The sequence below is a fragment of the Hemiscyllium ocellatum genome, chromosome 4 (assembly GCF_020745735.1).
Source record: "Hemiscyllium ocellatum isolate sHemOce1 chromosome 4, sHemOce1.pat.X.cur, whole genome shotgun sequence".
Lineage (NCBI taxonomy): Eukaryota > Metazoa > Chordata > Chondrichthyes > Orectolobiformes > Hemiscylliidae > Hemiscyllium > Hemiscyllium ocellatum.
Window position 1 is genome coordinate 40,383,264 of NC_083404.1, and position 22,491 is coordinate 40,405,754.

At 38.5% G+C, this 22,491-nt stretch overlaps 1 protein-coding gene across 1 annotated transcript in view; it reads left to right on the plus strand.

Moving 5' to 3' along the window:
* emc2 (ER membrane protein complex subunit 2) overlaps positions 1-22,491 on the plus strand; it is a 119,382-nt gene that overhangs the window by 80,420 nt on the left and 16,471 nt on the right. The window contains exons 6-10 of the mRNA XM_060824232.1: positions 2,737-2,822; positions 2,960-3,019; positions 7,668-7,749; positions 9,635-9,745; positions 10,700-10,804. Coding sequence (XP_060680215.1) covers positions 2,737-2,822; positions 2,960-3,019; positions 7,668-7,749; positions 9,635-9,745; positions 10,700-10,804 — 444 coding nt within the window. The remainder of the gene's footprint in view (positions 1-2,736; positions 2,823-2,959; positions 3,020-7,667; positions 7,750-9,634; positions 9,746-10,699; positions 10,805-22,491) is intronic.

Genomic DNA, 22,491 nt, shown 5'->3' on the forward strand with positions numbered 1-22,491 from the left:
GCTTCCAGTGAGGCATACGATGTGCAAAAGATAGTTTGGTGACAGTGTTGGTACCCTTTCACTTCCTGAATCTTGATTATCTGTGTGTGTTGGCTGTGGGGATAGCAGGAAATATAAAGAGGACTATCTCAGTACTGGGTAAGATTGAGTGAACCAACACTTTTTTGTTCCCTTGTTCTTTTCAAGGACAATCGCGGTAATGGGCAATTAACGTCAATGTTGTCAGTGATGCTCACATAAGGAAGATGAATGTAAAATGTTGAAATCAAAAAATTCCAATTAATACTTGAGTGCAATTGATTGTGTTTATTGAAAGGTATATTTTTAATCACCTAATTGGCTGAGGATTTTTGTTTTAGATCCTTCAGTTAGATTATAAATAAATTATTTCAGTTTTTTGGGTTAAGTTTAGAAATGTTATGGCCAAGGTTGGAGCTGTCTGTATGGACACAATTAATTTAAATATAGTCAGGTATTTTTCGAATCTCTTGGAACAAGTGCATTGTAAGTAAAGTAGATAATGTTCAAAAGGTTCCAGGCACTAAATAGCTAAGGAAGAGCTTTTGAGCAATTTATAATGGAGTAATTTATTTTAAATAACTTGCATCTGAATCTTTTATTTTTATGTTTTTAATCTTGTCATTCTCTCATCACTGTCCCATTTCTGAGTTGTTGCAACATTTCCTGTCGAAGGCTTCCATTTACCCCGCTGTAATTTTAAAGTTAGCACTTAGTCAGAGACGAAAACATCTGTGTAAGTTTTTCTCAGGCAAACAAAATCAACCAGACTTTTAAAGTGTAGTTAGGAACACTTACGGCCAAGGAAACCGCAGCTTGAATGGCTGTAATACAAACTTGGAGCATAAACTGGGATGGAAGTGTTTGTGTTTGTTTATTGCAAGGATGGAACACAATTGAGATAATTTAAGTTATATCTGTCTGAGTAAGTCTGAACTCCTGTGAGGACAAAGAAAGTGTAAGCCTGCTTTGCTGAGGCCCTGAGCTCATGACCCACTAAGAGAAGATACGTCAGTCGCAACATATTAAGAATGCTTAATGAAACCTACAAATCTTTTTCTCATACAACAGCTTTATTACATAAGTCATTTAAATGTCATGATGGACAATACTTGTTCCTTCTGTTATATATTTTACAATAGAACTAGGAAGAATCCTGAATGATTTTAGACACCGAAAGGTGCCATGATAGCTATTGTTGGAGAGAAGGCAAGTTTGTGGTTGACCTTATAAATATCAGCTGTGTGGGAAAGGATTAGCAATATAATTAAGCTCTGTTAGTCCTTTTTTTTTCAAAAATGCTAAGATACGGCACTACAGATTGAAGTTACACTTAAAAAGGGAACCTTGGTGCACTTTTTGCAGAAAACAGGCATGTAGAAATATAACTTAACAGCCCTGTCCTGGAAAAGAATGTCATTAGCTGTTGGCCTCAAACTTCCTTGTGGTTTAGGAGACTTTCCAGAGGTGTGAGACCTCCAGAAAGTCCACTGCTAGTAATGGAACTTGCAGTTAGTGAGTTGACCCAACGGGGAAATGCTAGATCTTAGAATTTCACACAAAGACGCCATGAATTGGAATCTTGTAAATATATAGCATGGTATATACTTCCTCTTGATTTGAATCTCCTTCAAGTGTTGCTTTGTCTACTTAATCAGGAAGAGATTTCACTGCTCCAGATAATGTTGTCTCATCCTAGCGTTTAGCTCCATGGTTGCTACCTTGCTTTTGGTCTGGTGCCATGAGTGAAGCTTTATCCATGGGCCTTGTTCTGTCTGTTGCCTCACATTGGTTGCTGTTACACCCTTGGGGTCTTGCCATTAAACCTTGTTCCATGGGTTCTGGTAGGTTTCTGATTCTTTGAGCAAGTATCATTCTTGCATGATCCTAGGTGGTGAGTGTGCAAAGGTAAATTGCCGTGGACAGTGTTGCAGTCTCTGTCATATTCACTCTCGTGCACTGTTAATGGGCAACGACTATACATGCCCTCCAACTCCACTCCTCCACAGCCACCATTCCACGCTTGACTCCATCTAAAATTGACTAACATTTGACTGACAAATAGTTAAATCTGAGACCTTATGGTCCAGCTAGCTTTACACTACATTGGTTAAATGCCTTCAAGTATTGACTACCATTGCGCCCTAAAGAATAGCTTTTAAGCATCATTTTAACTTTACATATGCTCATTTGGAGTTGGCACGCTATGTTCCTGACCCTCCTTTAGTGAAGGTGTGTGTTGTTATACCTGTAAAGAGTCTCTTATTTACTGCTGTGTCTTATGCCAAGAAAACCATGGCAAAAGAAAATCCATCTGAACTGCTGTTAGAAAGATTGTTTAGCTAACAAGGAGGTAACGCAGTAGGTGCTTTAATCCTTCATTACGGTTTATCCTTAAAAAGACAAATCCTGTGAATGACAGTAAACATCTGATGGGTACAGATTCAGGGATCCTGCTATTCTTCCCTTATGGAAAGCAGTAAAATCATTTATCAGAATGAAATGATGCATGCATTGTTTGCACCAGAAGCAAAGCGCAGTATGAATGTACTGGCAGGTTTTGAATTCACAGGGGGATGTAGATAAACTCTAGTCATGCAATCACTCTGCAATGGAATTTTCTGGCTTTGAGATAATAATTTGCACAGTCAAATTACCTTCTTTGCAAACACTTGAGGAATTATGAGACCATAATCCTCCATTAATGTCAATCCACAGGCAGCACGGAAGCGCAAGATTGCCATTCTTAAAGCCCTCGGGAAAACCACTGAAGCCATCAGAGAACTGAATGAGTATCTGGAACAGTGAGTGTTTTACAAGGGGATTGAGCTATGCCCTGTGATAAACCATTTTTAATTAAAAGGGAATTTGCATTCTAATTCAAACCACCCCTCTTTCCCTCATACACTCGTTCAAAAACTACCTGTTCTCTTATCTTCAGGTTTGTTGGAGACCAAGAGGCTTGGCACGAACTAGCAGAGCTTTACATCAACGAGCATGAGTAAGTATGTTATCTGTTTGAAATGTGCTGTGTTTCTTTTACAAGTTACTGCGCTTCATTTTATCACAAGAGTAGACAGCATGACCTATTGAGGTTCCAAGAGGATCACAATGGTTCACAAAATGCCAAGGTCTCCTGGGGCAAGATTGAACATTGCTGTTGTTTGTTTCGTGGAATCAGACTTTAATAGGATTTAACTGTAAGCCCCCCTCACTTGTGGGAGAAGAAAGCACTTCCATATCCTCGCCGGTGGCTATGTTGCTAGGAGAATAGGCTGTGGCGCGAGGGTGATGGAAAAATCATTTGGTTTCTGTCACATCCATGCCATATTATTGTTAAGGGATGAGAATTAGGAGTTCAGACTCTGCAGTCTGTTGTCAGGGTGAAAAAGCAGCTGGCCTAGGAATCCCAGTCATAGCACAAAAACTGTTTATTGGATATTTATGGTTTTGTTAGCTGCATTTGTTGTGGCAGTGGAAAAAGGAAATCCCAATGTGAGAGGATTAGGTTCAAGCTTAATAAGTCTTTTAATATCACGGCATTTTCCACCCCTTTCTAAAAAGCTCATGTCACTTTTGTCACAATTTTTTTTCTATACAGACTCCTAGATTCTGTCACCTCGTTCCTTCCCTTTCACACTATAGCCAAGAAACAAACTATGCCAAACTCAAATACCCATTAGATGGTGATGAGTTAGCAAGTCGAATGGGTTTCTTCAGCATCTGTGTGAGGAAAAGAAAAGAGAAAAAGAAAGAAAAGGTTATTTCTAAATTGTAGTAGTGGCAAATGTTGCATGCGGTTGTTTTGTCATATCCCTTTACACTAACTTTTAAACAATATTTTCGAGGTCTGATCAAAATTGCCATCCTTTCCAAAACAATTTCTTTTTGATCATGAAAGTGTTCTTTTGACAAGTTTCTCAGCAAAACAGTTGTATAAACATGAAAGAAATTAGAGGCCAGTATTTCCTTTCCTATGGTGCATCTGCCAAACTCTAACCATGCTATAATTGAATATTTACCAATGATTGTGATGAATGCTCCATATCTTTGATGACATCTAATATAGTGCAGTGGATGTCGACGAATGCTTTCAACCTGGCTTAATTGGAAGTGAATTTTACTACTGAGCTAAGTTGGAACGTTCTGGACCATTTAAATCCACGACCAACTAAATGGATTTTTAGATGTTATATTCCATATGATGTTAGATCACATTTTAAGATAGCACTGGGATTGTTGCAGAATCTCTTTGTGACTTGGATGATGTGGAGCTGAAGAGCAGACACATGGTCCAGCTGTTGCTGTATGGCATGCTCTCCCATGTGACTGCTCCCGGATTTTCCTTTCACCAGCGTCATGGATTCGTCAATGACACAACCATGTTAATTTATCTGACATATTTCCAGACTGGTGTGCAGTCTGGCATTGCCAGGAGTGAATATTTTTGCCTAAAGGCAAAACAGAATTTGACGTCACACCTCTGTGGGTCAGCTGCTGTATGATTGAAGTCACATAGCACCTTCAAGGAATTTGTTACACGGTTGTTAAAGCCTTCTCACCAAAATAAACTGATGAATGGGAACAACATTCTTAGACTTTCATAAGCTTCAATTTAAGAATGTACAAAATCTTATGTTTGTGCAGCTGATGGCAATTTTGATTCGTATTATTTGACACCAGATTTGAATTTCAGTTTAAGTTAACTTTCAAGACCATAGCGCAGTCCAAATATTGCTAGGTTTCTATGAGATTCCAATAATCCTTACATTTTGATCAGCCTTCAAGAGCAAGAGGTGTCAATGTAGCCAAACCACCTCATTATGAAATCTGAAAGGAGCAGTTAGAGTAATTCTTTAGATTTGAGCCCCTATGCTCATGAAAGTGCCACTGTAGGGCATGAGAGAGATCTGCCTCTGAGAAATGTCTGGTAATTATTTAATTTTAGGATGAAACAAGTGAAGAATACGTGGCCATTTATTAACCATGTTTGGATTATTAAGTAAAATAACCTTATTAACGTTTCTGGATATGAGAAATGATACCGGAATCTTTAATTTAGTACGTGGCATTTGAACCCCCCTCCTCCCCCCCCCATTATTCCTGGCAGAAATATTTCAAACGGTAGTTTTATTTGGAAAAACTGTTTGTCTCGACACATGATTCCCTGTTTGCAATTAGTGCGAGTGTTAACCTTATTTTGGCCTCACAGGCAGAACTTGCACAAAGGATTACTTGTAGGTCAGTGCTCTGTTGGATTTGGTCTCCTTGGAGAAACTGTAATATGTAGGGTTTTGGAAGAGAAATTAATACAACAATTTGTCAAGCTGTAATTTGAATAAGAGTTCATAGCATTGGCTTTCCACTGGGGAAAAAAAAATCTCCTCTTACCCTTCCACCCACTGCACCAAAAGTCAAGGTGGAGTAGACATTGCATATTTGAAAAAAAAGGATGCCAACTGCACACGTGATGTAGGAAGTATTTTAGATTTATTTATGTTTATTTCTGAAAAGGGCAAATCAATCTTGAAGGAACTGTTTATCATGTACAGGTGTTATACTCTACTTATATTCAAGTACCTCAAATATCAAACTCAGTGACCTTAATGTAGGGTTGTTTGCCAGCTTTTGATTGAATGACATAATTCCAAGCAATGAACTACTTAATGACCTACAATAAAGCCATTTAATCTGCTTTTTTAAAAAAAACAGGGTATATTTTGTTACTTACACATATTTAAACAGGAAAAAAATAACCAGACATCGTAAAATTTGCAATTGTGAATGAAGTTTTCACATAACAAGGGACTGTGGTTAACTCACCTTTTGTAAAATTTGCTTCTTGAAATAATTCATTCGAGAGTTTGGTTAGAGACTGAATAATTAAAGCTTCAACAAGCTGAATAGACTGGCTCTGATTTTACGATTATCTCCCCATGTTTTAGACACCCTCACCATGGGAAAGGTTTCTACCCTGTCCTGCAGTACAGATCCATTAATTGCTGCTTCACTCGCTATAATCCTGGAATTCACTCCTTAACTGCATTGTGGGTACTCCTACACACTATAGACTGCAGAAGTTCAAGAAACAGCTGTTGTAATGGTCTCTGAGTGATGCTAGCATCCCATGAAAGAACATTTTTAAAATGTCCTGTTGCCCTTGCTCTTGATTGAGGCTGGTGTCTCCTCTCCGATGCTGCAGTTTGTTGCTGGTTCACTTTTACTTCAGGCACCATAGGAACTTGACTTTTTTTTACCTATTTGTTCCGTTATCTAGTTGAAAAATTACTAGGGCAATAATTAATATTTTAATAAACTCAGTATTAATTACAGTATAAAGGAAAAGGTGCATAATTTGCAAACAGGTCACTGACTTCATGGAGTACAAAGTTGAATTTAATTAGAAGTAACTAAACATTACAGAGCAAGAGAAAACATTACAGTGCAACAGAAGGTATCATAAAGGATAATTATATTGAACGCACAAATTAAATGAAGATTGCAAGCCAGTATTCCAAACGTTTTTTTAACATGTCTGGAGATCAAATAAGTAATTAGGGGCTTGATTTTAAAGTTAAGTTGTGAAATTATATTTAGTTTTCTGTCAATGCTCAGCCATGAGTTGATCATTAAAGCATTTCTTCCTTCATCTGTTGTGGTGTGCTTTGTATGTTGTTTCCTACTGCTGTAGCTCAGTGATTTGCAGTGTGCACAGTTTATTTCAGCAGACTGACAGAAATGTTGGAGATGACCTAGTTAGCCAGTGGGCTAATGAAATGATTAGCCAAACAATTGGCTTCCAGCATTTTATGACTGGTCGTTTTCAGTGGTGAGCACTTTCCATGTTGAGATCTGAGGCGGGCAACAGCTGATGAGTCTTAAAAGGTTTGTGATTTTAACCATTGCATTGATATGGTGAAATTAACTTACGTTGTTTAAACAATCTCATGGCTGTCATTACTCGCAGAGGCATGAAAGAACAGAAATGGGCAAGAGTGCCCAGGTGCTCCGATTTACCCTGCCATTGAACTAAATCATGGCTGATTGGTAGCTGAAATTCAGTATTATACTTTTACTCCATTTTCTTGTATGTCCCTAACTGATGAGAAGCTATTAACTTCTTAGTTTTTAATTTTTCTTTTTGTTTTGGAGGAATGGAAAAGGCTTAAAGTTGTTTTAGACCAAAGTCACATTGCAAATTATAAATGACAGGCTTATAGCCCTTTCACTCCTAAATAGAGAGTAGCATACAATTTGATGGATCCATCAAGTTAATGGTCCAGGAGTGTTGTAAACAGTTGAAAGGTGCTGTGTGATTGGTAATGAATATAGCACAAAACTTCCTTTAAGACTACAGCATAACTTAATTTTCCAATATACCAGTAAACACTAGATTTTATTAAATGTTGTATCGTATAAGGCATTATGGTGTTGCAGTCTAGTAAGTCTGTTCAAAACACATTGCTGTTCACAATCTCAGCAGATGGAAACTTCATTATTTTACAAGCCTTTTGAATTACAGTGAATTTCAAAACCACAATGTAAATTTGTGGAAATATCCAGAACATAAACATAACTGGCACAAACTGGTTGTAATGTGAACTAGATTCGAAATGAAATTGACTCTTGTTTTTGTCTTCTTTACACAGTTATGGAAAAGCAGCATTTTGCTTAGAGGAACTTATGATGACTAACCCTCATAATCATTTGTACTGTCAACACTATGCAGAGGTAGGAGAGGAAGAGAAGCATGGAATGTTATGGGATAAATCTGAGCTCTTTCTGTTTCACAACCTTGACAAATTTAAGAGGGATATGTGTTAGCTGCGGCTAAGATTGCACTCTTATTCTGAGTCAGAAACTTGAGAGTCAAATTCCACACAAAATACTTGAGCAGATAATCCAGTCTGCCACTTCAGTGTTGTACTGAGGGAGCACTGTGCTATTAGAGGCGCTGACTTTCAAATGAGACATTCATCCCAGGCTGCATATGTGCTCTGAAGTAATTGTAAAAGATCCTATGGTAACAATACAGTGAATGCTGGAGAAACTCAGCAGGCATGGCAGCATCTGTGATGAGAGAAACAATTAATACTTCCAGTCCAGAATTATCTTCAGAATTGAAAGATGCTGAAAGTTTTTTATATACTTTTGACAGAGGCAGAGGAGGGGTGAAAGAAACAGATGGTGTTGGGGCCTAGTACAAAGGTAAAGGGGTTGTTAATGATGGTGAAAGAGAAAAAAAGGTATAAAATGGCTATAAATTGATCTGTGAAAGGGAGAGTATGGGACTTCATGACAATTTTACAAAAGTGCAGGATTTCTCCACAGTGTTCTGGCAAATATTATTCCCTCAAACAACATCACAAAACAAAGATTATATGGTTAAGATCACATTGATGTTTACTGAAGCTTGCAGTGTATAAATTATCTCATGTGTTTCCTAAACTAAAACATCACAATCGTAATGAGCATTAGGATATCCTGATGTCACGAATGGTGTTATAGCAATACAGTGTTTTTCCCCAATAGAAGGGAAGACTGGCGTGCATTTAGATTAGATTCCTTCCAGTATGGAAACAGACCCTTTGGCTCAACAAGTCCACACCGACCCTCCGAAGAGTAAGCCACCCAGACCCATTCCCTTACCCTATATTTATCCCTAATGCACCTAACACAATGGGCAATTTCGCATGGCCAATTCATCTGACCTGCACGTCTTTGGATTGTGGGAAGAAACTGGAGCACCCGGAGGAAACCCACACAGATACACTTATAAAGTGCTTTTCATGCTTTCAGTGCATCCCGTGACACTTTGCAGCCATTAAGAACTTATGGAATGCAATCATTGTTGTAATGTAGGAAATGCTACAGGAAATTTGCACTTAACAAAATTCCTTCAAACAGCATGTGGTAATAACTAGTTAATGTTTTTGTCGAGTTTTGCCACACACAAGTCGCCTGTCACATTTAAGCATCAGAACTTGCTGGTAACATGAACCTCGGAATTGACGTAAACGACGAGGAGGGTAGTAACTAATTTTAGAAAGATTTTTTAAAAATGGTAATTCTCAAAATACTTGTGGCCCAGATGCATTTGTGGAGAGAGAAGCATTTAATGTTTCATTTTGATGATCTGTATCATAATTAGAAAGCTTTAGAGATATATCAGATTGATTGTGTGTTTTTTCTTTCTATGATTGTATCAAAATATGGGACTTATGCTGTGCTTTGTGAGGCTATAGTTATGTGGATTTTTGGGTTGAGAAAGTAGCCAACTCATAATGTGAAAGACAAAGAAATGCTAAGACTGAGTATGAAAAAAATACAAAAACTTCAGCTGTCAGCAATAACATCCATACTTTAGATTAGATAGTCACTACTAATTCCAATAAGAAATTCATGAGTGATTTATTTAGATGATGGTGTGATTACAATATGGAACTTGTTACCATATGGCCTTGTTAAGAGAACATTAGCTAAACATATGCGAGAGAATGTGATCGAAGGTTATATGCATAAGATGAGATGAAGTAAGGTGGAATGAAATGTAAAACAAGAATACTGCATGAAATCCAGCATTTACTCTATTCTTATAAACCTCTGTGTCTTACAGGTGAAATATACCCAAGGTGGACTGGAAAACCTGGAAATCTCTCGGAAGTATTTTTCTCAGTCCCTGAAACTAAACAACAGAAACATGCGTTCTTTGTTTGGGCTTTACATGGTAAGCTGAGGGAATTTCTGCCAATAATATCATGTAATTAACTCACTGAAGATAGTTAAAAATCATACAACACCAGGTTATAGTCCAGCAGATTTATTTGGAAGCACTAGCTTTCAAAGCGCTGCTTCTTCATGTGGTTGTGACAAAAGCTTTGAAAGCTAGTGCTTCCAAATAAACCTGTTGGATTATAACCTGGTATTGTGTGATTTTTAACTTTGTCCTGTCCAGTCGAGTTCAACACCGGCTCCTCCAAATCATGGCTCACTGTAGAAGTTAGATCACTATTTATTTATCGTCATTGTAACTCTGACTCATGAATGATAGTGATGCAGAATAGTAGGAACTACTTGACCCATTATATCTGTGCTAGCGTTTTGAACAGGCTATCTGATTAGCTCCATTCCCCAGCTCTTTCCCCATAGCTGTGCAATGTTTTTTCCCTTTTTTAAACTAATCATCAAATCTTGGGCATTACTGTTGAATGCTTCCATTATGCTTTCAGGCAGTTAATCCCAAATCACAATGATTTATTGTAAAGGAAAAAAAGACCTCTCCTCTTGTCTCAAATCCGTGTCCTGTAGTTAGCAAACTCCTGCTGATGATAACATTTGCTAAATATTCTCTAATTTTAAACATGTTAAACTCCCTTTAATCTTGTGATTACCTGATCTGAAGAGCAATCTATCATGATGTGCCACCTTCATTTATTTCTCTAGGCTAATGCACATTTTGTTTTCGTTCAGCTGATGCTGTTCAATACAGTAGATTCTTCATGCTGCTGTTTTATGTTGTTTCTGTTTGCCAGTGAAAGTTTGAGGTTCTCAGAGGTAAACTCCATGCAAATCCTTACCTTGTTCTAAGATGTACCCTAATACAGTAAGAATGGAATATACTATTTTGTATGGTTAGCACCCCATTGGAAGTTGATTTTTCTTCCTTTGCATTTTCCTTCAGTCTGCAAGTCATATTGCGTCTAACCCTAAAGCTAATGCTAAAATGAAAAAGGACAACATAAAGTATGCATCTTGGGCAGCTACACAGATCAACAAAGCTTATCAGGTGAGTAAGAAAATAGTGCTGCACATGAATTGTATAAGGTTCGTTCCTAGTTCCATTTTCAGTTAACTGGTTAGGCTACTTCTACACTCTCGAATAGGCTATGAATCTTTGGCTGTCTGGAATGTGCATAATCAAGGGGTCTTCACTGAAGCATCAAAGCTTCAGCGGTTTGCAGTCTTTCACTAGGGCATCGCTTGTTTGCATGAAACAAAGAACTGCAAATGCTGAAGATTTGAAACAAAAACTGAAAATTGCTGGAGAAACACAGTCGGTTAGGCAGCATCTGGAGAGCGAAAATATTTAAAGTTTCAAGACTAGTGATCCTTCTTCAGAATTGAGTTGTCTTCTGAAGAGTTCAGAACCGGTTGTGAAGAATCGTGATCAGTTGTTTACAATTGAGCTCTGTAAACCACAACTAGTCAGCCTGTATTCTTGTTAAATTCTCCAGCTTTATTGGGATGGCTAGGCACTCTGCATCGCACTGCAGTGTGTGATTGCTGGAAATTTCAATTTATTAGCAAACCTTTCCAAAATGTACATTGCCACTTTTTCTCACACAAGTGGGATCATAACCCAAGTTTTAGAGGTTAATCCACATCTGAGTACAAATTATGACATCGCATGAACTCTCAAATGGACAGTCTGGTTTGCTGTGTTTGTGGCATCTCTTCTTGTGATTAAATTTTAATCATAATTATTTCTAAATTTTATCCTCAGATCTCAAATCGATTTGTGAATTTCTGAACATTTGTTTATATCCGTATTATTGACAAGCTTGATAGACTTATCAGCATTTAATTTCTAAACACTCAATTCCACTTTTATTACTAACTGCCACTAGTTTCTGCAAATAATGCAAGAGAACGGCTGTTAAATAGAATTGCAATTGTCATGGCCAGATTTACTAGATATCTTGAATCTGTTTCACAACTTGCGTATTTGGACTTGAGTTTACAACTTCTGAAGTGTTAACAGGTCTAGTACGAGAACCTCGAGATTGCTGTTCATATAAATGCTTGCAAGCAGATTTACTGAAAAGAGAAGGTTCGGTTCATACTAAAGTCTTGACATTAAGTGCTGACATTCAACTCTTATGAAGTTAATCGGATAGTTTTGTGACTTGGATTGCACCTTGAGTAGCGGAGAATGCATTGCAATTTTAATTTCTTTTCAACAGTTCTCCCAGAAATCCGATATGATCTGTCTTACTTTGCCATTGATCTTTTAGGATTACGGCATTTAGTGAGGTTACCAAAAAAAAGACTGCAGGATTATTTTGAAATGTAAACAGAAAATACTGGAAATGCATAGTAAGCCAGGCCCCTCTGTATACGGAGAAACAGTTAATATTTAGATCAATGATTTTTCACCTCCACGGACGCTGTCAAACTTGTTGATTGTTTCCAGCATTTTTTGTTTTCATTTCTGATTTCCAATATCTACATCATTTGGCTGTTGTATTAGATTCTTTGGTCTTTGTCTTTTATGTTTTGTCCAGATATCCTGTCGTTTTCTGAAAGCAAACACATGGAAACTATACATACAAGCTTCTAGTAAAGTACTCCAAGTTTGGGAGTGTGTTTGTGTGTTTTGGCGGAAAATATATTTTGACATGGTATAATAAGATCACTGTCAATTGCTCATTCTCAGTTCTGAATAATTGTACAATTGCCAACCAGAATTGTTCTTAACGTCTGGAGGTCTGATGAACTGAAAAATGTAACTTCTCCTGAAATTTTTAATACACAAAATTTTGGCATGTTGTCCTTGAGCAGCATTCCACTTTGCAAACTCATCACATAGATATGCAACCTGAGATCAAAGTGAAGAGAGCTGATACATCCAACACACGCTTCTTTGAACAAATACTAAGCTTCAGTTCGCCTTAATCCATCACAGCCACACAAGTTTGTGTACCACTATATAATTTGTATGAAAAACTTTTTGTGTAGTCGATAAATTGTTGTTTATGAACAGTTTTGTTCATTTGTGGGATTTGCTTTTGCTGATATTTGTTAGCTATTGTTAATTTCTCCTCAAAAGGTGGTGGTGAGCCATCATCTCGAACTGCTGCAGCTTGTGTGATGACGCGAGCCCCACAATGATAAAGGGGAGGGAGGTGCCAGGATTTTAATCCAGCATAGATGAAACAATGGTATTTTTCAGAATCGTTTATGATTTGGAGCTGGTGGTATTCCTGTATCCCTGCTGCTCTTGGCCCCTAGATAGTAGCAGTCACAAGTCTGACTTGAGTTGAATTATTGCATTATATCCTGTTGATGGTACACACACTAAGCATTGCATCCAAGAGTGAATGCTCAAGTTGGTGGATGGAGTGCCAATCAATAAGGATGCTTTATGCTGGTTGGCATTATGCTACTTCAATATTATTTGGAGCTGCACTCAACAGGCAAATGGTGTATATCCCATCGTATGCCTGAAGGCAGTGAAAAGACTTCTTGTGATTCAGGAGTTAGTTATTCATCACAGATTTCCAGCCTCTGACCTGCACTTGTATCCACAGTAAATGTGATTGATTCAGTTCTGTCTCGGCATTTTTTTCACACACAAAGATTTTAGGAAATTTGTTTTTATCAGTTGCTGGCCTGCTGCTAGCCCATCAGGTTTATCCGTGACTGTCAGATTCACCCACAGTCAGTAACAATGAAAGGATAATCTAGAGTGTACATGATTACAGTACAGGACATGCTATTCACTCCATACAGAGAGGCTGTGAGGACTACAGTTTGATACATTTGGAGCTTGGTGCCTGGTTCAAGGCTGTGGTTATTCCAAACTAGCTTGTCGAGATTGCTAAATGTGCTGTTTAATGTTGAAACCCTATTACCCACTTCCTTTCCTGTGGTGGTATCAAATGAGATTACTTTCCCAAATAGTAAAATTCCTTGACAACATTTTGCTCAGTTCCCTTGATGACAACAGTGGCTGGAGGGTCAGTCACAGGAGGGCATATATTTAAGATCATTGACAAGGCAATCACACTGAAAGGAAATGTTTATCTGTAGTACAATGCCAGAAGGGAAAGTAGAAGCTCATTGAAAAGTAATATTCGAAAAGGAATTGGATAATAATTGAAAACCAAACATTTTCTCATACCAAGCATTTTCTCAAACCAAGTATTTGTAGTATTATCAGAACAGACCAGGAGAGCTCTTCCAAAGAAGTATAAATAGCTTGAAAACAGAAAGAACTGTGGATGCTGTAAATCAGAAACCAAAACACAAATCACTGGGCAAACCCAGCAGCGTCTATGAAGAGAAATCAAGAGTTAATGTTTTGTGTCCAGTCTTTCCTTAGTTAAGTGATTAAATCTGAATTCAAGTCTGGAATTAAGAGTCTCATGGTGACCAGGAATTTATTGTCTATTATTGGGAAAAACCCATCTGCTTCACAGATGTCTTTTAGGGATGGAAAACTGCCATCTTTACCTGGCCTAGCTTACTTGTGACTGCAGACCCACAGAAATGTGGTTGACTCTTAACTGCCGTCTGGCCAATTAGGGGTGGACAACAATTGCTGGCCTAGCTAACACAGCTCTCAACCTATGAATGAATAAGAAAAAGAGAGATTTCAGGACTCAAGGTGGAAGCAGCAGAAGGCATTGGCACCAGAGTGGAGCTGACAAAAGACGTGAATTAGTGAAACCTATTAAAATCATATTTGGATTGTCCTCTGATCATGATTTTTGACACTTGTCAGCTTTATGAAGACTGGCTGTTCAATTCATATTATGTGAAGATATGTTTCATTTATCTTTGATGGTTAATAATTAATTTAATTATGAAGTTGAGCTTGCTTTGGCAGCAGTAAGATAATTACTGTGACAGATGTTTATTGCTTAAATTGACTGCTCCAAAGAAACTTAAATTCTTCAAGAAATAAACACAAAGCTTTTGTCTTTTTGACCATTCATACTAGAGTCCACAAGGTAGCTCAGAATTTCATTGTTTGCAATTATTTCCTCTTTCCAGTTGCAGTGAAAAATTTACAGAAGGAGACACTTCCACTGAGTGTTATAGATCAATTTGAGGGTATTAGTGTCAGTATTGTTCAAGATGATCTTAAAGGTGAGCATTGCAAATGCCCTTAATTTTGTAATATCAGCCACTTTTAAGGAGCTTTTGATTTGTTTGGATTGTGGCACTAAGGATATCATTTCTTGAGGGAATGTTTGCATTCTACCACATTGTGATTTATTGCCAAATTCAATGTCACATTTCTCCATGTGATCACATGAGTATTTGATCCCCTTTTCACTCACTCCAGGGAATGAAGGGACTGTGAAATGGTATCGTGTTGTTTAATGTAAGGTCAACCAGATAAATTATAATGTAGTGGTGTGTGTGCAGCTACCTGGAAAATACAAAATCTTTTTCTACTCTTCACACTAGAATGAGGAAGAAACAAACCACTGGACAGTAGTTTAACCAATTTCTTTTATTCACTCATGGGACATGGGTGTCACTTGCTTATTTTTTCTGTACCTAGTTGCTCTTAAAGTGCTTTTGAGTTACCTTCTTGAACTGCTAAAGCCTATGTGTTGTAGTTTAGCCTACAATGCCCTTTGGAAGGGAATTCCAGGATTTTGACCCGGCAACTGTGAATTTAATTTTGATTTGATTTATTATTGCCGTATGTACTGAGGTACAGTGTAAAGTATTTTTTTGTTTGGCATACAGTACAGACAGATCATACCATGCAGAGTGCATAAGGATAATAGAACAGGCGAGGAATACAATATTGAGGCTGCAGAGAAGGTGCACAAAGAGTGAGGTCAACATTAAGTTTAAAATTTGAGAGGTCAATTAAGAAGTCTCACAACAGCGGGGGAAGTAGGTGGTCTTAAATCTATTGGCACGTGTTTAAGCTTTTGTATCTTCTGCTGGATGGAAGAGGTTGGAAGAGATTATAACTGGAATGGAAGAGGATCTTTTGATTATGTTGGCTGCCTTTCCAAGGCAATTAACGATATAGATGGAGTCAATGGATGGAAGGTTGACTTACTTGATGGACTAGGCTGTGTTTGCAATTCTCTGCACTGTCAGTCCTACTATAACGTGATGGTTGTGTTCTTATGCAACTTCATATTATAGAAGAAATGCACTTTAGAAACAGTGCTTAAAGTGTTGGTGCTATGATCAAATTACAGCCAACACACATTTTAAAAGTTTGCACTGTTGGAACAGTGTCCCCAATTCATCAGTCATGTTACAGCAAACTTGTGTTGACAAAACACACGTTATAACAGCATGACCAGTAGATTCTTGAGGTCCTGGGCAGAGCAATTGCTATACCAAGCAAGGATGCATCCCGATAGAATACTTTGTATGGTGCATCTATAAAAGTTGGTATCTTCACGGCCATGCTGAATTTCCTTAGCCTCCTGAGGAAGTAGAGGCGTTGTTATGTTTTTTAAATCATCATATCAACATAGGTGAATCAGGACACGTTGGTGATTTCACTCCTAGGAATATGACACTGTGAACCATCTCCACTTTAGCTCCATTGATGTAGATACTGGCATATTCTTTACCTTGCTTCCTGAAGTCATTGAGCTGTTTTGTTCTGCTCATGTTGAAGGAGAGGTTATTGTCTTTACAACATGCTAACAAGCACGCTATCTCTCTTCTGTCTCATATTTTTCTGAGATCCGTCCTACTACCATGGTATTGTCAGCAAACCTTTAGGTGGAAGGAGGATGAAATTTGGCCATACAGTCATGTTGCTGTTGCTTGTTCTCACTGATTGTGGTCTGTGGGTCAGGATGGCTTGGAGGGCAACTTGGTGTTCCCAAATATCTGCTATCCCTGTCCTTTTGGATTCACGTCATCATGCTTTGGAAGGTGCTGTCTGAGGATCTTTCAATTTTTGTAGTGCATCTTGTAGCTGGTACATACTGCAGCTACTGATTGTCAGTGGTAGAGGAAGTGGGCTGCTTTGTCCTGGATTGTATCAAGCTTGTTGAAAGTTGTTGGAGCTGCAGCCATCCAAGCAAGTGGGGGAGTAATCTGTCACACACCTGAGTTGTGCCTCGTACATGGTGAACAGGCTTTAAGGAGTCAGGCAGTGAGTTATCCGCTGCAGTATTTCTAGCTTCTGACCAGCTCTTGTAGCTAGTGATTTTATGTGGAGAGTGCAGTTTCTGATCAGTGGTAACCCCTGGATGGTGATATTGGAGACAGTCATTGCCTGGTATTGTGTGGTGCAAATGTTACTTGCCATATGTCATCTGAGTCTGGACATTGTCCAAGTTTTGCTGCATTTAAACATAGACTGTTTTAGTCTCTGAGGAGTCACGAATGGTGCTAAACATTGTGCAATCATCGGCAGACAACCCCATTTCCAACGATATAATGGACGGAAGGTATTGATGAAGCTGTTAGAGATGGTTAGGCCTCAGACACTACACTGAGGAACTCGTACAGAGATTTCCTGGAGCTGAGATAACTGATCTCCAACAACCAAACCATTTTCCAACGTGCCAGGTATAATTCCAGCCATTCAGGGGTTTGCCCCTGCTACGCATTGATTCTAGTTTTTCTAGGGCTCTTTGTTGTCACATTTGGTCAAATGCAGCCTTGATGTCAAGGGTTATCACTTCCATCTCACCTCTGGAGTTCACCTCTATTGTCCATGTCTGAGTCAAGGCTGTGATGAGGTCGGGTGCTGAGAGACGCTGGCAGAACTCAAACTGGGCATCACCAAGCAGGTTCTGTTTGGTAACACTGTTGATAATATCTTCCATTTCATTACTGATGACCGAGTGTAGACTAATGGGGTGGTAATTGGCCAGGTTGGATTTGTTTTGCTTTTTGCGTAATGGTCAAAGCTGGGCAAATATCCACGCTTTCAGGTAGATGCCGGCATTGCATCAACTGGAAGAGTTTGACAAGGGCAGCGGCAAGTTTTGGAGCACAAGTCTTCAGTACTGTTGCTGAATGTAGTCAGGGTCTGTAATCTTTGTAATATCCAGTGCCTTTGACCATTTCTTCATATCAGGTGGCGTGAATTGACTTAGCTGAATACTGGCGGCAGTAATGCTGGAGACCACTTGGAGGAACGAGCTGGATCATTCACGTGCCCTGGCTGAAGATTGCTGCAAATGTTTTACCTTTTGTATGCATGTGTTGGCAACTTCCATCATCAATTTGTTTCATCCACATTCTACTTTAAAGAATGTAAAAATGTTTGTATTTTCCAGGTAATTGCATGAATCAAGATAGATCATTTAAAATACACATGGTGCGTTAAGTGCTGCAAAGTCTATGTCAGTCGTTGTGTAGTTGCATTCAGTTGAACTCACTGTAAACTAGTCTGTTCTATCAACTTCATTATTACTGATGTTATGGTAACTTCCATCCATGCTTATGTCTGTAAATCAAGAGTCCCATGAAGAATGAAGATATGCTACAGGTAACAACTCACAGGATTGTGATAGTTTTCAAAAGGGTCTTAGATGTAGACAGATCAGATCTTGTTTTACTGCTACTGGTGTTTTCAGGATGACCTGGTGAGCAACTATTTAGTTGAAGTAGTCATACATTTCTGTATTGTTAGCATTGTTTTGTTTTGAAGAATGTTAGGAAATATATAGAATCATTGTGTTACACAGCGCGGAAGAAGACCCTTCGGGTCAACTCATCTGCGTTGATTAGATATCCAAAACTGATCTCGATCCATTTGCCAGCAGTTGACCCATATCTCTCTAAACCATATAGTGTGGAAAGCCAAGTGTCCCCATTAAAAATTATTTTTTTCACATGGTCAGTTTTTAAAAAAATATGCAGTAGCATGAAACTATTTGCACAGCTATGGAATAGGGTGTTCAACCATGAGCAAGGTCTGTGTGTGACCTTCCAGGCTGTTGGAAAACCAAGCAAACCATATTCCCCCTAGCAGTTTTGTGGGAACATTGATAAACCTTTGAAATTTATGAACCTGAGTCTCCAGCCCATATCAAGAATTTCTTCACGTCAAAAATAATAGCTGAAAATCTAACATCAAATACTTGTGTTATTGAGAGAATTTGTGAGATTTTACTAGTGGGTTATCCACTTGGCTCCTAAGAAATGTGGCCCAGTTGTTTGTAGTTTCCAGAGCTTAAGTTAATCTTTATGTCACGTGTTCATAGTTAGGAGCAGATTGTTATTTTTATCTGTAAATAAATAGTAAAAAAAAAAATTGATGAATGGCGCTGTGTTGGGAACATGGCAAGGACAGTGTGTTGCTGCTACAATAAGAAGACAATGTGAGCAAATTTATGAGCTTTTTCATTGAATTGTTGAGTAACTCCTCATTGGTGACTGGTGGCCAGCCTGCACTCTCCTTCCCACCCCACGCTCAGATGTAAGAATGTTCTCTCTCTTCCTCTTCTGTGGAGTGTTGGCCTAGCCCCTTCTTGTTCTTGTGCTTTTACCAGCAGATGAGCTGAGGTAGGGTGCGGGTTAAGATGACGGGAGGGTTATACCGGAAAAATGGGATGAGGCAGTCTGGCAATGGCAAAGATATGGAATTCAAATCTCATTTGTGGGTTAAATAAGACATTCAAGTTGAGAATAGTCTAGTTCTTCCAGTGTTAGTGATGGGTGGATTGCTGGGTTGGAATCGGTGGTTATGCGACGGAATTCATCACTTAGATCGAAGGCACTGGCTTTAATCCTCCCAATATTTAATAGGTGGAAATTGCAGCTCATGATGGATTGAATATCTTGACATGCAGTGTATCATCACAAAAGCATTCGAGCAGTCGAGACAAAGGATGAGATTGGAGCCTGATGTGCTTTCAGATCATTGCGATGAAGGCCAACATCAAATGGGTTGGAAGGAGCCAAAGACTGATCACTGAGGATTTATCAATGCCTTTGAGAGGCGTCACTCTGTAGCACGTTAGGTTTTGTAATATAACTGGTATTATTCTTTTCTTCCTTTCCCTGCTTTCAGATCCTTTCCAGTGTTTTCAGATGTTGGCATCAATTCAAATATGAAATTAACTTGGCTGCACAGTATGTCATAATGTCTTCAGTTATGTGGGAGACTGTGATATTATCAAAGAGGATTTGACGATCTAGCTCATCCGAAATAAATAGTTTTCAACAGAATGTCATGACTCAACGGTTGGGAAGTTAAATACATTTTTAATATCTTGTTAACTAATAGCACATAACTTCGCAACTCATGAGAAACTGTCATGCCCAAGAAACTGGAGAGCTGAGATTTAGGGTAGTGACTGAAAGACACAAGATCAGTGGTCCATGGGCTGCACAGTAATCATGCTCCACTGCCAGGAACACTGCTGATAGGTAAGTAGTTAAACTCTGCCATTAGATTGAAGAACTTCCTCCACCTGAATTACGGTGGTGTTTTACAATATATATCATATATGCAATGGTTGGATTGAATGGTGGAGGGGGAATATTAGTATGTGTATATCATTTCACGGGTTTTGCAATTGTTTCCTGTCCAGACATAGTTGCATCTGATTTCTTTGATGAGTTATTAGGAGAGGCATGGTCGGGTTTGATAGGCTAGATGTACAGTTGATGTTTCAATGTGTGATCTGACACCAAAACTACAGGCCATATTTCTAACATAATAACCGATAAACTGAAGAATGATTTCAGGAGAAACTGCTTGACCCTGCAAGTAGTGAGATTGAGAAATCTGTGATAATATGAAATGGTTGATGAAATTATTTTAAATGCATTTAAGGAGAAACTCGATCAATACTTGAAGTAGAATGAAATCAAAGGTTATACTGTCGTAGTGAGATATAGTGTGTCTAGAGTATAAGCTAGTATTGACCAGTTGGACCAAATGCCTGGTTTCTGTGCTGTAGATACTGTGAAATTCTTTTTTCCCCTCCTTGAGATTGTTCTGTCCGTGCCAGGATATACTGCTCCATTATCTTGCCCAAGCAGCACCTCCTAATATGAACTGTAAAGCTGATGGACCATCCAACCATGGAAGTTAGATAATTGTAACTGGCTTTCTCCTCTCTTGAAGAGTTTAAGATAACTGAGTTAACATTTGAGTTTGATAACCATTTGCTTCTGAAATGTTAGCCTGCCCCCTCCATTCTCCACAAGCACTGTCGAAACTTGTGATTGTTTATCCCATCTTTTGGGATTTTTAAAAATCTCAAAATGCTGTATATTTCTTTCTGGTTCTAGCCTATCCTGACCTGCCTGTCAAATTGTAGCAGGAGTTTGCTAGGAACGTCACAGTTTTTGCCACGATGCTTTGACATCCCTGCTCCTGGCATGCCAATTATTGAGCATCCATCACTTGCTTGGCTGTGATCAGTGGACTTGGCTAGGGACTGGAAATCAAATATTTAGCATGACTATAAATTGGCAAGAACCATCTGAGAGTAGTTTTCTTTTGAGAAAAGGCTGACAGGATTTGTTTCTTCAGGTTTCTCTTCAACATAAGACAGCATTCAAAATGTGGGTAAACAATCTGGCAAGTATTTGCTAAAGCATAACAAATAATTATCATGAGCTTAAGGGTAGTAGAGGGGTGTCTTTTGAACAGCGAATGAATTTTTATGTAGACTCTTCAAATGTTCAACAGTGATATGAAGTGCATGTGCTTTGGCTGATCCACTTGTCATTCTGTTCTTTTGAAATAATTGAATCTCACAGCGCAAAAGGAAGTCCATTGTGCCTATGCTGGCTTTTTGGTAGAGCAATTCGCCTCATTCTGTAATCTTTCCTTGTCCAATATTTATCTAACTCACTTTTGAACGTTGTTCTGAAAAAAGTTGAGTGTTTTCCCGATAGCGAACTGCAGTATATTTCAATCATAAGGATGTACCTAAACTATGAGGACATATTAAAACTAATCAATTAAAATGGATCTTATAATAAATGTTGGAAATGAGAAATGGAAATCAAATGCAGGTGGATTTAGTTTAAGACCAGAAGAGAGCATTTCAGGTTCTCTTAAAACCCTCATCTCTTTTAGAAGCTAAAAAGACTTGCTGTGCATCTAGGATTTCATGTGTTTTACACAGATTAAATGCTGGCAGTTGGGTGAACCTTTTTAGGACTTTATGGCAGGCCACAAGCTGAATGGGTGTTCAGAATTCAAGCAATGTCAGAAATATAACTCCTCTTTCAGTTGCTGTCTAGACAGCTATCAAACCTGAGTATGGTTAAAAGAAAAAGATGTGCCATCAAAGCTTTTTGTATTTGTGGCCATTCCTGATGAAACCTTCAAATTTATGTTGTGATCTGAATAGGGATCAGCAGTGTTTTTGTTTAATGTTTGGAGAGAGATGACATCACATTAATGTCCCTGAAATAGTAAACCAGGCACCCAGATTAATGTACTGTGGCCGTGTGTTCAAATCTTATTATTGAAGCTGAAAGAACTTAATTCTGATAATAAATCTGAAGTTGAAAGCTAGCTTCAATAATGGTTGCAAAAGCCAGCCTGGTTTGCTGATGTCCTTTGAGATGGAAATCTGCTGTCGTTACCCAGTCTTGTCTACCTGTGACCTCCAGATTCACATTTTGATTGACTCCTAACTTTCCTCTGAACTAGCCTTTAAGCTAGTCAGTTCAATAGCAGTTAGGGACATGAAACAAATTCTAGCCTCACCAGTGATGCCCAAATCCCATTTAAAAAAACAGTCAAGAGAAATGAAGCATTTCAAATTTCAG